The sequence below is a fragment of the Pectinophora gossypiella genome, chromosome 19 (genome assembly GCF_024362695.1).
Source record: "Pectinophora gossypiella chromosome 19, ilPecGoss1.1, whole genome shotgun sequence".
Classification (NCBI taxonomy): Eukaryota; Metazoa; Arthropoda; class Insecta; order Lepidoptera; family Gelechiidae; genus Pectinophora; species Pectinophora gossypiella.
This window is the reverse complement of record NC_065422.1, coordinates 12,843,178-12,857,384: the sequence shown is the minus strand read 5'-3', so window position 1 is coordinate 12,857,384 and position 14,207 is coordinate 12,843,178. Positions and strand designations below refer to the sequence as shown.

Genomic DNA, 14,207 nt, shown 5'->3' with positions numbered 1-14,207 from the left:
CTCTTCCCTTGTACCTTCCCTTCTAAACGAATTACCGGTCCTTATTTAGCTCCGCTTTCTTTTGATTTATATTCCGAGACTCCTTACGGATAAATCCAAGATTTCAAGCTCCTACAAAACAAGCAGTGATTCAAATTGAGGTTTACAAGGGACCCGAAAAATAATGGCAAGAAAGAGAGGAGAATATGTAAATAATTGGACTTTTATAATATGAAAAGGGAAATCCCGACTCACTCCGACGCATCAACCTTAGCCCATGGACCTGTAAAGCTATTTTTGCACAGAAGTTTTAAAGAATAAAGACAACTAAATTCCCACGGAATAGCGTATAATATCCATTACCGGTCTCTAGTAGATAGATAAAAGTTTGTAGCATAGTTTGTGACACGCGTCCACAGTTACCAGGTGACCTGATTGCGTCTCTCTCGAACAACGTTCAGGTGCGCGGTATTTGCGTCCCATCCGGCTTGCGACACTGATCCCGCTATAATCCCGCTAGAATTATACAAACGTCTATATCCAGACCGCCCCTCTGCTGGCTTGAACGAATTGCTAGTTGCTCTTCATCTGGGACACGTGGAAGTCGGCTAAGGTATTCAACTTAAATGCATACATACATAACACAAACAACCAGGAGTTTTTTAATGATAAGTAGTTTTCTTTTACTTTTATGTCAAAATTATGTATACTTTCACATTTATTATGTTTAAGTCTAAAAAATAATTATGCTGTTACTCTCTTTTAAATTACTGTGCCCAATCCGGGTTCATATGTGTTACTCACCTTATATTACCAACCTCCTACCATGTGGAACGCAATAAATGATATGATTATATGATTATGAGCCTATATACCTACGTCAGACTGCTGAGCGCAGGCCTCCCCTCAATCAACCGGAGGGGGTATGCAGCATGCTGCTTCACTGCGGGTTGGTGGAGGAACTTAATGTCATTGCAACAAATTGTTAAATAATTTCAGGCGAGCAAGCAAACAGTGATAGTGGTAACTATGTTTTCTTCGATCTATTTAACTGGCTTTCGTTTTAGAGATATTGTTTGGCCTTCAGTTCATTCCTAGAAAGTTGAAAGTACGTATATTGATTTATGTGTATCTCTCCTTTTTTGGCAACCTTTGCTTATATTTTCTTTGATTGATGAGTTTGTGGGATAAATATTTAAAGTATATATAAGTAGCTATGAGACCACTTTCAGTGATAAACCTGCTTTTTTCCACTTAAGAATTAAAGTTTGTGTGTAAATTCTTTGACATGTTAGCAATGAAGTCTTTTTTATTATTACGAACATTTCTAATAGACCTTCCACTAAGATTAACCATAAATAATAATATCCATGTAGATATGGGCTGATGCTTATCAAAAGATTCTTGACATTCACAAAGAAGAGTCGATCATTCTCGTGACCCGATTGCGTCGACTCAGGTGGGTATTTGTGTCCCATCCGGCCACGGCGCAGGACCACGTATAATGATACATCATCCCTATAGGTACCGATTATAAAATAAAGCATTTAAAAATATAACCCCAGTTATTTAACTACACAATTGGGTCGTGTAATAAGTTCAAGATAATTATGAAAAATTTATTTACTAAATAAAGACAGATCTAAAACTAACGAAAAGCATTTTATTTTTCTATTCAACTTATTTATGAATTTTAATCAAGAAAAACGTAACAATAAGTCTTACATTTTATCACGTTTTCTATGACGTCACGGTGTGCTTTTTCATACAAATTCCATAGTAATTTTGTGTTTTGACGTTTATTAAAAAGTAACTGATTTGACTAGTTGGAAACTAGCCTATTCGCTAGTATTCCAGTCCCTTGGCATGAGGTCGGTTTATTCATATGGATCTATCTAGGCATAGTTAAAATTACAATTCGTTAAGCTGCGGGACTTCATGGTATTTATCATCATCATCAGCCCATTAACGTCCCCACTGCTGGGGCACGGGCCTTCCCTATGGATGGATAGGGAGAACGGGCCTTAAACCATCACGCGGGCTCAGTGGGGATTGATGGTTATTAACGACTGCTAATGCAGCCGGGACCAACGGCTTAACGTGCCTTCCGAAGCACGGAGGAGCTCGAGATGAAAACTTTTTTTTTGTGGTCACCCATCCTATGACCGGCCTCTGCGAAAGTTGCTTTACTTCAACAATCGCATTCTAACGTTCATTATGTTAGGCGACGTGATTCATTATTGCGGTTCTGCTACATGATCTTGAATCCTACTGAATTTTCCGAAGTAGATTATATCATTTTGAATAAACTACCGACGACATCTCAATGTTACAGATTCCAACGCAATGAGTCATTGTGCATATCTGTCTGGAAACACCTAACTTGCGTTCCATTGTGTACTGTTAGAGAAAAGCCAGAGCATCGCTCTTATAATTGTTATCCGCTTCTGTTAAACGAACGTGATATGGCCCACTAGGGCCGTATCGCTGGTGGTGCAAATCCGGCACTGAGAATCGAACCGGCAATCCCCGTTTGAAAAGCAAGTCAGTGACACAGGACGACTGTGATAATGTCTGATGATAAGCTAAACTCGGCCTGTTATTTACTCCCAGTTCAACAGAAAATATTTTTCCCAACTCTATTGTTTCGTCATTCCATGAATGAATATGCAAATTGTTGCTGGCAAAGACCATAATTTCAGTACCCTAGACCTAGTAGAATGTATCTGTTTTAATCCCGAAGATTATTATTATAATGTATCCTTTTACAAATTTTCTGGAAGATACCTTTTATTTCTTTAATGAACTACTAGTATAAATGATGGCCACTTAGTTTTATTTAGCATTTCCGCTAGCTTAGAACGGATGTAAAAATTCTCTCGCTGCACTACATTCTTTTCTTTCTTTGTTTTACTAATTTTGCCATTGTTCCGCATTCTTTTGTCCTCTTAGTTTTAATTACGAGTAAAATCCAAATCCAGGATGGTTTAAAGGAAAACCAGGTCAAGAGTACATACTCAACAGGCGAGAAAGCATGAAGACTGATGAGAGCGGAAAAAACGAAAGTTGTGTGTCAGGATCGTAGTAAGCGGAGTGTCTGCTTACCATAACGATAAATAGGCGTAATCTTATGAATGTGTGGGTATATAATGCGGAAAGAGCGTATATATACCAAATTCGTCAATGAATGGGGAGTGGCAACGGGCTGTCTTAGCAATGACTTGCAGCTTTTCCTATCCCAGATGAGACCAATAATGTGCACAAGTTGCACCTTCGAATGCAATGCAATTTCCCTTACAACTTTTCCTCCAATCCATTTTATTCAGAAGTCTGCAACCGGCACCATTATCCGGATGTTTACTATAGTGACCGATGGAGCGTGTAACGCGTCGCCATTATTGGGTCTGATAAACCGAAGCTATTAAGAGGGAACGGAACGCTTTCGTAATTAATGACGATCATTCACTGCCTCCGGTGGCATGGATCAAGTTACTCAATACAAGTTTCAAGGTCACGAGGACGTGTGTGAATAGTTGCCAAACGTTCTTTTTCAGAGAAACGCTACCTTAAGGCTTCATATCATAGAGCATAGTCAACCACGCTGCTCCATTGTGCGGTTGTAGGTTAATGTGAAGAGATAGGCAAGGTTCATTGTAGTATATACACCCACTCCTCAACAGGGGGCCAGCATATAGCCATTAACCGGGCACAAATCTTGGAAACCACGTGATAACAATTAGCTAATTTGTAAAAGGGTCGTTTCCTAAATAAATCTGACGCTGACGGGGAATAGAACCCAAAACCTCTTGATGGTCAAGGTGTCACGTCAATAAACCATTATTTCCCAGAGTTCGTTTAGTGTGGGGGAACAATCCGAAGCAATTTAGAAACAGTTCTTATCCTCAATTGACTCGACCGCGAATCGAACTAGGGTCACTGTGGCTGGCGACTAAGGTATTTAACCTGCACCTGCCTGGCAGAGGTCATCTTGCGGACTTGTGTATTATTTGAGAGGAAATAAACAATATTAATCCTCTCGTAGGTGCGAAAATCGCATCTTCTATGTAAATATATGACGTCATAATGCAGTATTTTTCTGCAACCAGTTGTTGGTCGATCCGATAGTTACGTTTGTTTTAAAAAGAGAACACAAGTGCCGCATACGTTATTCCCAAACTGCGTCGGTAAGAAGCGAGATGGCAAAACTAGTTCATTATCAAAAACACGTTCAATGTATAATTATGTTTAATCAGCTTTCTGTTCTCGACTTGGTGACCGCGATAAGCACTTTAAGGATGATAAGCACTTTTCACCCAAACGCCAAACGTTTCTTGAAAATATACCTTCACCGCGCTCCTATATCGTCAGAAATACGACCTTAGTCAATTTAAAAAAGTCTCCTTTCCAAAATAATCCTGACGGGGAATAGAACCTAAACCTCTGGTTTGATGATGATGATCAACTTGCTTTACAAGTCAGTCGATTACATAAGATTACTAAATCTTTTAAGGGGCAATGTATACGTTTTTACAATAAGATTCCCATTGACATTCAGAATTTGCCTTTCAACTGTTTTAAGACAGTAGTTAAACAAAAACTTTACAAAAAAGGTTATTATAAAGTTAGTGATTATTTAGAAGATATGAATGCATGGGATTAACTGTCTGAGAACTGATATTAGGCAGCTAAATTACTCAATTGTATACCAATATTTTATGTTTATTTTTATTTTTTTAAAGAACGTCTAGGGCCCTGTGCCGAGGTTTTTCTTGCAGCTTCTTTTCCCCGGCTATACAGGTTGTGAGAAGCTGCAGTAGTTTTAGGCGGATGAGACGTTCGTTATGTAAAATTGACGATTCAAAGTGTAACTATGTTACCTACTGAATAAAGATATTTTTGAATTTGAATTTGAAATTTGAATTTGATGGTCAGGGACAAGTATACCGTATTAAGTCCAATTTAGTGTACCTATGAAATCTCGTCAAGTGGAATAAAAAACTACGTGCCAATCTCTACGGGAAATAGACAATGCTGGCGAGATACGTGCAGTCTACATGTACAATGCTACTGTAGGCAGCTGGATCGTACTGTAATTACTTGATGCCGATCGATTTCCGATCAGATAACTCGCTTTCGTAGAATTCAAGCTCAGTTTATTTACCGTATCGTGGTATTGAACGATGGAAACATTACGCATCTTTTATTCAGCTTAAGGCGGAGCTTCATGTTAAACAATTCCGCTGAAAAATGAACTCTGTCCTTCATCCGCTGTGTCGACATGTTTTTCCCTTATTTTCCTCGTGTCGAGCAATTAATTTCTTAGTTATAATTAATATTCAAGTTGTGATGGGTTATTTACAAGGTCTGCGCATATAGAAGCGATGCCGTTAGTGCCAAGTTTAGAATTTAAACAGCATAGTTAAATCGACTTATGAATATTGGGTTCACTTCTACTTAACTAACATTTTTAAATCATTTTTAAGCGCTACACGGGTTTGCGATACCTACAGCTGAAATTATCTTATTTTTTGACGTAACTTATTTGTAAAGCTTCAGATGGCATTCACTACTTGGCCGGAGATTCAGGAGCGTTTGAGAGTGCGAAGTGCGAACCGTGCCGTGGCTCTATTTCTATAAGACAAGGTGGAAGTTCTAGAAAAATCTATACTTTCGGAATGCAGCCAGTACTTCTCTTGTATGGAGGGAGACCTTTATTGTGGAAACATAGTAATGTTTAGTTTACAATTGCGAAGTCGAAGTAGCTTGCACGTGCGATGTGCTGTATAGCTCACGCGACCGGCACACGCTTGCCAACATCCGCCTCATTCTAAACCTTGACATCGACCAAACAAAGTTTCTCACAACCAATCGAAACTCGAACAATTCTAACATAAATTCGAAGAACTTTTAACAGCTGAAACTTTCATTGCATCGCTTCTTTGGCCACGTGAGCCAAGAGCAAAGAAATTAGCTCGTCAGGAAAATTGCCAAGCGCCTCAATTGTTAGGAGATACGCGGTGAATGGTTTAATTGATGGGAACTAATGATTGGGAACCGATGATCGATTACGCGTCGTGCCTGTAATAAGCCAATGTTTTTTACTTCAGCATTTTCATCACGTGCACGTTTGTTACCAGACGGACAGTGCCATTAAAAAGATCATTAAACCATAAATGAGGTATAAAATTGCGCTACTGAGTAGGAGTTACTTTCGACTTTATAAATAAACTTATTGAATCTAAAAATAAATGGAGCGTTTAACGTTTCTTTGATCTTTAAGCAAGTTAAGAATAACTTTAGAACCATGTTTTCCTTAAAAAGCCCTTGGAAACGAGTCTTCTATTATTAAACATTCCAAATCCGATAATCTATCAGAGATAATAAGTAACGGAAGAAAGCTCAAAATCCTGTCCTTTGTCGTCACAGGCCAACCAACTCCCAAATACGCTAATATAAGATGAATGTTCACGTAACTTCAAAGGCGTCCAGTTCAGTAACCCTTTCATTGATTCTTTGCCAATCTGCTTTGAATTGAGGAGATAAAATACACTCACATAAGGAAATCACAATGAAGATAACATCGAAAATAACTTTTTTTCCACGTGATAGTGCCACCTGTCCATTTATAAAATAATTCGGGCTTTAATGGAACATTGCCAGAAAATACCGAAAGTCGGGTTGTCTCCCAGACTGTTTCTTGCGTCAGTGACTAGTTTCAAATGAGCTCTGATATTTTCTTCACTTGTTCTTAGAAGCCTGGGCGTGGCTACTAGCGACAGCTCATTTTAAAATGGTAGTCATTGCCTGCACTTCATGTTGTTATCATTTTTGTCACACTCTATTATAAACGCTGACCAAATAACCTGGAGAAAAATTTCAAGGAAAAAGTAACGATCTTTTTATTAGTGGCAACTTTGTTATAATTACTTCTGTATCGTGAACTTGTGAATCATTTTATTACATTAATAAATTTATAACACGTGTAAATTTTAGTTACTTGGTTTATAATGGATTAGAATTTCGTACTAGGTGATGTCACCCACTATTGACAAAATAAAATGAAGTTTCAGTCTAGTCTAGCTTGACGCTAGCTAACACTAACGTTTTTTATCGATCATAAACTGGGAAAAGCTTCGTGGCGTTTGTTCAATAAAGAAAGCTTTCTTTATTGAATGTTGCGAACTCTTCGTAGGTTTTGTAATCTTTTTATATTATTATGTTTTTTATATTTATTCTTTTTTGACGTTTTGTATGTTGATTTTGTTTTACTTCTTGTCGTTTGCTTTTTGGTGACTGGTGAAAATATATTAAATAATTCTCAAAGCTAAGTATCTGTTTTTCCTTCATTTCATTTAGTTATACAGTCCACTTCATATTCATCAGCTACCACCGTAGCTCACATTGAACAAATGTCATAAAACGTCTAATCTCAAGCCTTCATGAGTTCCTGAATTCAAAGGGACCTGGAAATATGATAGTGATCGAAATAGAAGTTCTTGGAATATCAGAAGGTGCGAACGACGAGGGACCGGAGTGGGCAGAAGTTAATGACTAGCTCGGTCACAGTCGCTTCATTATAACCAGCGGCAAGTGCGTCATACACAACTTTGCATTCCCCTCATATCGCATCCCCACGTAATATCGACGGCTCTAACATTCTGCTCAATTGTATGTTGCGGGCGTTTTGTCCTCAATTTTCATCACATGCCCTACTTATTTTAGCCTCGTGCATTAAAAATCATAACTCGGTTTTCAAAACCACTCGTTACTCAATACAACAGTTGATCTTGTGGAAAAATGTATAGAAAGTGCGCCAATACGCGGCTTTGTAAATCGATTCCAGGAATAAAATTCCATTCGTAGAAGCCTTTGTGGGTGTTATCACGCGCCAAGTTTGCTGGCTCAAATTGACGAGTGTAACCTTCACGCCCGGTACAAAAGAAGATGAATGTGGAGTAGTGTCTCGCCCTCAATTTTATTCAAAGGCTCGTGAGATTCAAAGCTGGCGATGTTACGTCACAGCGTCTCTAGAACTCGTTACATAAGACATAAAAGGCTGCAGTATCAGTGCACAGCGGTGCAGGAAATGCAGGAATTCTTACCCTCTTGGGGCTTACAGGGGCAACATACCGTTAAATTACTTGCAAACATCCTTTTGCGCTAGTTATAAGATACATTATTGCTTGCATTTCATGCACCTTTACCTGTATAAACAAATGTATACTATTATTCACCCTTGGAAGTAAACAGAAAAAAGCGGCAGGTGGCTATATCGTCGGGACAGATAGTCACGGGTGGGTTGCTTCTAACATTTCTAACATTAATACCTCACACTTGCATAAACTTCGTGCCCTTTTACGTCACACCGTAATAGGTTAAGTTTAGACGCGTGATATTCTGTTTTGTTTCGCAACATTGATGAATAGGATCAATTGTTCTCATTGAAAGTTACAACAAGTTATTGTAATTATGTAAGGCTTTGGGTTTGGTCTTTGAGATATTTTGGATTTATGCTAAAGTAAGATTGGAATATTTAATGGAGCTAATATTAAATCTGCTTATCTTGTAGTGGCTTACTTGAAAAGAGGATTATCTTCTCTAGGAGACTTCTGTGAGATTGCGCTAGTAATGATGAAATACTGGTTGTGAGTAAATAATATTCACAAGTTTCTTATCTTATCTTATTTAGCCTATACGATCCCACTGCTGGGCAAAGGCCTCCCCTTGATTTTTCCACTCCTCTCGACTTTGCGCGATCTCCGGCCAATCCTTGCGATGAGCATTGAGGTCGTCACACCATCTTTTACGCGGTCTGCCTCGACTTCTAAGCCCGCCCTGAGGTATCCAGTGAGGTTCACAAGTTTATCATTGGTAATAGTGTCCAATCAATATTGTTTGGCAAAGTACGCAGGTATCCAAGTACAAGTAATAGATTCGGTAATATAATTTGTAAAATCGAAATATTTGATCAGCACTGGAACGTATATAGGTTATATATTTATGTATGTTATGTAGAAGCATTTGATTCACTCGCAATTTCGTTCCCGTCACAATGGCCAGTCCATTAGTATTCGAAACAAAATTCTAACTTAAATTCAAAAGCATATTCAGTCTGTTTGGGGCCTTTGTTCCTATTAAATGGAAACAATGGGTAGGAATTCGCATTTGGCGTTTCATTCGGGTTTCATATTGCCTGTGGACCCGAGGTTCGTCTAGGTATCCTCTTTTTAATACACTGTGGGTAATAGCTCTGTCGTAGGTTATTTAGCTCGCAATTACATGTTTAGCCACATTCTCCATCTCTAGGTATTAATTAGCTTGTCCTACTTTCGCCTACAGCTATATTTGTTCTGGAATATTCTTCAGCAACATTAGCACGTGTCTCGATGTTATTAACAATGAACTTTTACTTGGATGGGTATTTATTTAGCAAATGAATAGGATGTAACCTTCTATATAAAATGAGATATATCTGTTTCGAGTTGCACCCCTATAGGGAGTCTAGACGAATTGATTTTATATTAAAAATAGGGGGCAAACATTATCAAAACTATGGATAATACCCGCGTACTACCGGAATCGGTTCCCGTAATTACATTTCATACTTTTCATTATGTTTTTGGTTAATTTTCTTGTAATCAGTCATATTTTTTTTCAATTGGAGAGATTTCAAATACAATAATCACTGGTAATTTTATGTTCCATTTGTAAGGGTTTTAACACTGACTGTGGCGTCCTTATTAATTACACAATATTTTTAATTAGATTACACTGTCCAAAATATCAAGTTAGTGAAGTTTCAGGGAATTTGATTTAGTCATATCCATGTTAACATCCCCTCCGATTCTTATAACTGCATGAGTACGGTTATAGAAAATATACTTTTTAATAATTATGCGCTGAGGTTGGGTGCGACGTTTGCACAATCCGTTGCACATATGCCCTTGTAATACGAACTAATTAGAAACTACACTTACGGATTACATAATAGACCGATTCTCGTTATATTTAAATATTTTTTTGTTATTAGAGAATATTTGAACAAAATAACACCTGGACCTTATTAATTTGTTTGCATTAATCCCATCAGAAGCGCTTGTACATCAATTTGATATAATCTCACATAATGCCGATGTATTACGCAGAAACCTTTCACCCATGTATTATACTGTAACACATTATTTGTAATATATGATGTGCTAACTCATCAATTCAACATTATTGCTTCATCGCAGTTCCTATTAAAACGATTTGCTTATAGTGAAAACCACGTAAGCGCCTTTTTGAAAAACCACATTTCGACGTGACTTTCATCAACAAAACCTCGATTTCTTTCCATTAATTTCATTCCGGGTCAAAATTGAGACCGTAAATTTTTACCTGGATTGAAACTAGTATCTATTGCGTGGTTTTGTTAACAAAAATATCATTCGAATGTGATTTTTCAAAAAGACACGTGGTTTTCACTATAACGCGACGTTATCTAAATACATGGAGATTCGCAAAGATTCGCGTCAGATTCCAAATATATACAAAAAATCATGTCTCGCTTCGTATAAGTTTCTTCTGGCCATTGTTTTCTATTTTTAAATAACAATAGCGTCAAATCAATGGATGCCAGACGGAGGTAATTGAAATTTTGGCGCCTACAGCGAATCCCAATGAAACTTGTTAAAATTGTTCCTTCGCTAACAAACTGAACAAAAACGCAGATTTTTAAAAGGCTACAGATAATGGAAGCAATCTGCCCTTTATTCAAAACTCGTGTATCATTTCCCGGAGTTTGCATACATATTAAAATATTCACGAAGTTCAGCCTCTGGTTGCATATGTTACATTACAGCAATGTGGGACGCTGTGGGCGGCTTCCTATCGGTTGCGTATCGCATTCATGCCCACTTGAATGCCGCCCATACATTGGACCAACGCCGTACTTGAAATATATTTGATATGATCGAAGCAATTGACAGATGTTTAGGACAAGCTGCTACATTATCGTCTGGAATTTGAAGGTTATCTGTATTCTTCAAGCCATAATTTGGATGGTTGTTCTCCGTAATCTCTATACAGCAATGACTTCTCAAGCCAAATGTATAAGAATGACTTTACAAAAGTAACTTGTCAAAATTATTCTTGGTATTTTTTATAGACAGTTTTCGCCTCACTGAGCATCTAACTTCAGACTTCGCTTCATATAAATATTTCATTAGAGTCGAGTCCCGAATAACCTCTTTGATCATTTATTCATATAATAAACTACATGTATGTTCGTTAGTTCGTTTTATCGCAGAAACTGCAATAGTTTTTATCGCAACTCATCCATCATCCAGCTCGCTACAACTTTTATCTAGCGGGCGGTGAACGGGCAAACTTTATACAAACAGCTTTACACATTTCAATTTTCAAATGTACCGTTGCAGTCACAATTCGGGGTTAAATTCCCAGTGCGGTGCTTTGTCCTGATGAGTGTGTGAAAGAGAACGAAATTGCCTATAATGTTACTGTTATTTTTACAATTTTAATAACAATGACCTCGTCAGGTAATGAGAACGTATCATATCGTCCGATAATGAAGCCAATTGTTAAGTGCCATTGACAGGTTTGCAATTAATTTTGATATATTGGTACAGCAGACATCGAAATTTCGCCACGAGATAGCGAGATAGAGCTATCTAGTAGTACCAAACGATAGAGTATATGCTTTCGAATCGAAGAAGATAGATATAGATGAAGTTATGAAAGGAATTAGCTGCTATTAAACTCAGCATAAGCGATAACGTACAACCAATAGCCTATTTATAGGTTGTTGTAATGTTGCATCGACAAGACATCTGTGCAAACATTTGCGATGCTGACCTTGTTTGTATCATCAGCCACCGCTGCTGTGTCGCGAATTCTTTACGGCATTTCCTGGTCGAACAATTTAGATACTCATAAACTTCGTACGAGTTTACAAGCTATTAATGAAATTTGCGTAAGAGTTTTGTTACTTCAGGGTGACATTGACACCTCGATACACCCCCAATATTCTGTCAGTCTACAGTAGACTTACAAATAGCAACAAAATAACCTGCAGCCGGTTTTCCTTTCTGTATTGTGTTGCCAGCTCCTCGCCTATCTAGAACAATCCGTCTCTGATCCCTTAATCGATTCTACGACAATGTCGGTATAATAAGCAGCATGAGACATGTCAAGTTTTTCTTTTGGCCTATAAAGTGCGTTGAAATGTAAAAGCAATTAATAATATTCACGTGCAGGTTTTGTAACATAAGGTCACATCGAGACAACAAACACGAGTGACCTTTATTGACATCAGCATCTCGTGTGACGTAATTGTTTTTTTTTTATTACTTAGTGCCTCTTCGCTATTCGCCTTCAAACACGTTCGCTTTTGATGACTCGCGTAAACATCACAACCTGCTAAACAAGTCTTTTTACATTGATGATTTTATTGACGCTTCGATTTGTTTGCTCTTAGTAGTTTACTTTTTTCTTTAACAGTTTCAAGGTTCGATATACAAAATTACGGCTTTTGTCAACTGTGTACAATGTAGGTCAACCCAAATTGGTTTTCAAGGCACCGTTTATTAATCGTCTGTAAATAATACACGGACAGATACAAAAGCTAGGTATAGTTTTGCTGGCAGTGTTTATAAAAGCCTATCGATTCAAATATTGATTGACATGCAGTCGTAATGTACTTGAGTTCAGTAATAATGCGTCATAAACGTAACAAACATGTACCTACATAGTATTTTAATATTCCAGCGAATATACATGTTTCATTTGTTATTCACCCAGACATTAGATCGAACAAACAAGCTCAGAGTTGAGTAGTCTAAAGTTCGCCAGGCGCCCCGTCATCATTTTTAGTTAACCATAAATAGGTTAAATACCAATAAAATCGCGCCGGGAGGTCTTTCTTTCAGTAAGTATAAAGAATAGGCAAGCGTATTAGCTGAAACTCTAGTGAAATAGCAGACATATTCACTAAACAATGTAATCTTTGCATTCCATCATTCGCTAAATACAGTACTTGCTGCACTAAGCCTGCAAACCGGCAACTTATCCAGATGCTAGGTAGTCACATCTTCGTATTTCAACTAAAATCCTGCTTTGTGTAAAACGGCACACGGAATCGCCGCTTAATCCAACGTAGGAATCAAACTACGAATTTCCAACTCTATCTCATACGGCGCTACGATCGAAATTTCACGTGTCTACATAGGCTGAACACAGTGTCGCTCAGCGCCGTAGCGTGTGTGCGTCAGAAAAAGCCGTTATCAAAATGGCGGCGCGTGGCGTGGCGGACGCCGTGCGCGGTCGTTGACGCCGCTAGTCGGGCGTCTATCGATTTGAGTCCTCAGTCCGCCACTGAAAACGTGCGGCCCCATCTAGCGGCGGGTGGAAGAACTTACTTTTATAGATAGAATCCATAGATGGCGTTGTGACAGCAATTTAAATAAGTTTGGGAAACTTGAAAGTGTTTGATAAGTTACTATTGTATTTTTTTGTGTGTAGTATGGCTTTTAAAATGTATTTTGTATTATTTGTCCATAGTGCAAAGATTTCGAGAAGGTGGGCGCCACACTGGCAGTGACACCATGCGACGTGGTGGAGGAGGCTGATATCACCTTCTCCTGTGTCGCGGACCCACAGGCTGCTAAAGAGGTAATTCATTTTATGCTTACATTAATAATACGAAAGGAAATCGTTAATGAAACATACAGGCACACGAGTTCAGAGTAGATCGTACTGTACCTTTTTTAAAGACATCCCCAATTTGGTCAATGTACGTCCTTCTAGGTCTTCCTCCGCCAGCCCTACCACGAACCTTCGCTTTTTATACTGTTTTCGTAATCCTATTATCCTTCATCCGCTCTATGTGACCAAATCAATAATAATAATGCTAAATACTCAACAATCTCATATCCCTGATAACCTGGTAAGAACCCGGTGTTAAGTCTTTTAATTATCATAATGACCGCGTGAATCTCAAACAATGTCTAGCTAGGCATAGACTATAAATATATTGTTATTGTTCTACTTACATATAGGTGTTTCTGCAAAAGCCTGGCCGTGGCGGCCTTAGCGTAATCCTTAATGGGATTTGCCAGCTGGGTGATAAAACCCATGGGGCGAACCGACCTATATTTAAAGCGTACTAAGTACTACGGACTGCCTAAAGGTCGGACGAATAAACGATTTGGGCTTGACCTTTGTTATAT

The 14,207-nt window shown here is 38.2% G+C and overlaps 1 protein-coding gene across 5 annotated transcripts in view; it reads left to right on the top strand.

The window, feature by feature from the left end:
- Positions 1-14,207, top strand: part of LOC126375676 (putative oxidoreductase GLYR1 homolog) — a 342,593-nt gene that overhangs the window by 48,130 nt on the left and 280,256 nt on the right. For all 5 annotated transcript variants that reach the window (XR_007567633.1, XR_007567632.1, XM_050022751.1 and 2 more), the window contains exon 8: positions 13,540-13,650. Coding sequence is in view for 3 of the 5 variants with exons in the window: in XM_050022751.1 (XP_049878708.1) it covers positions 13,540-13,650 (111 nt within the window). In the remaining 2 variants the exon portion in view is untranslated. The remainder of the gene's footprint in view (positions 1-13,539; positions 13,651-14,207) is intronic.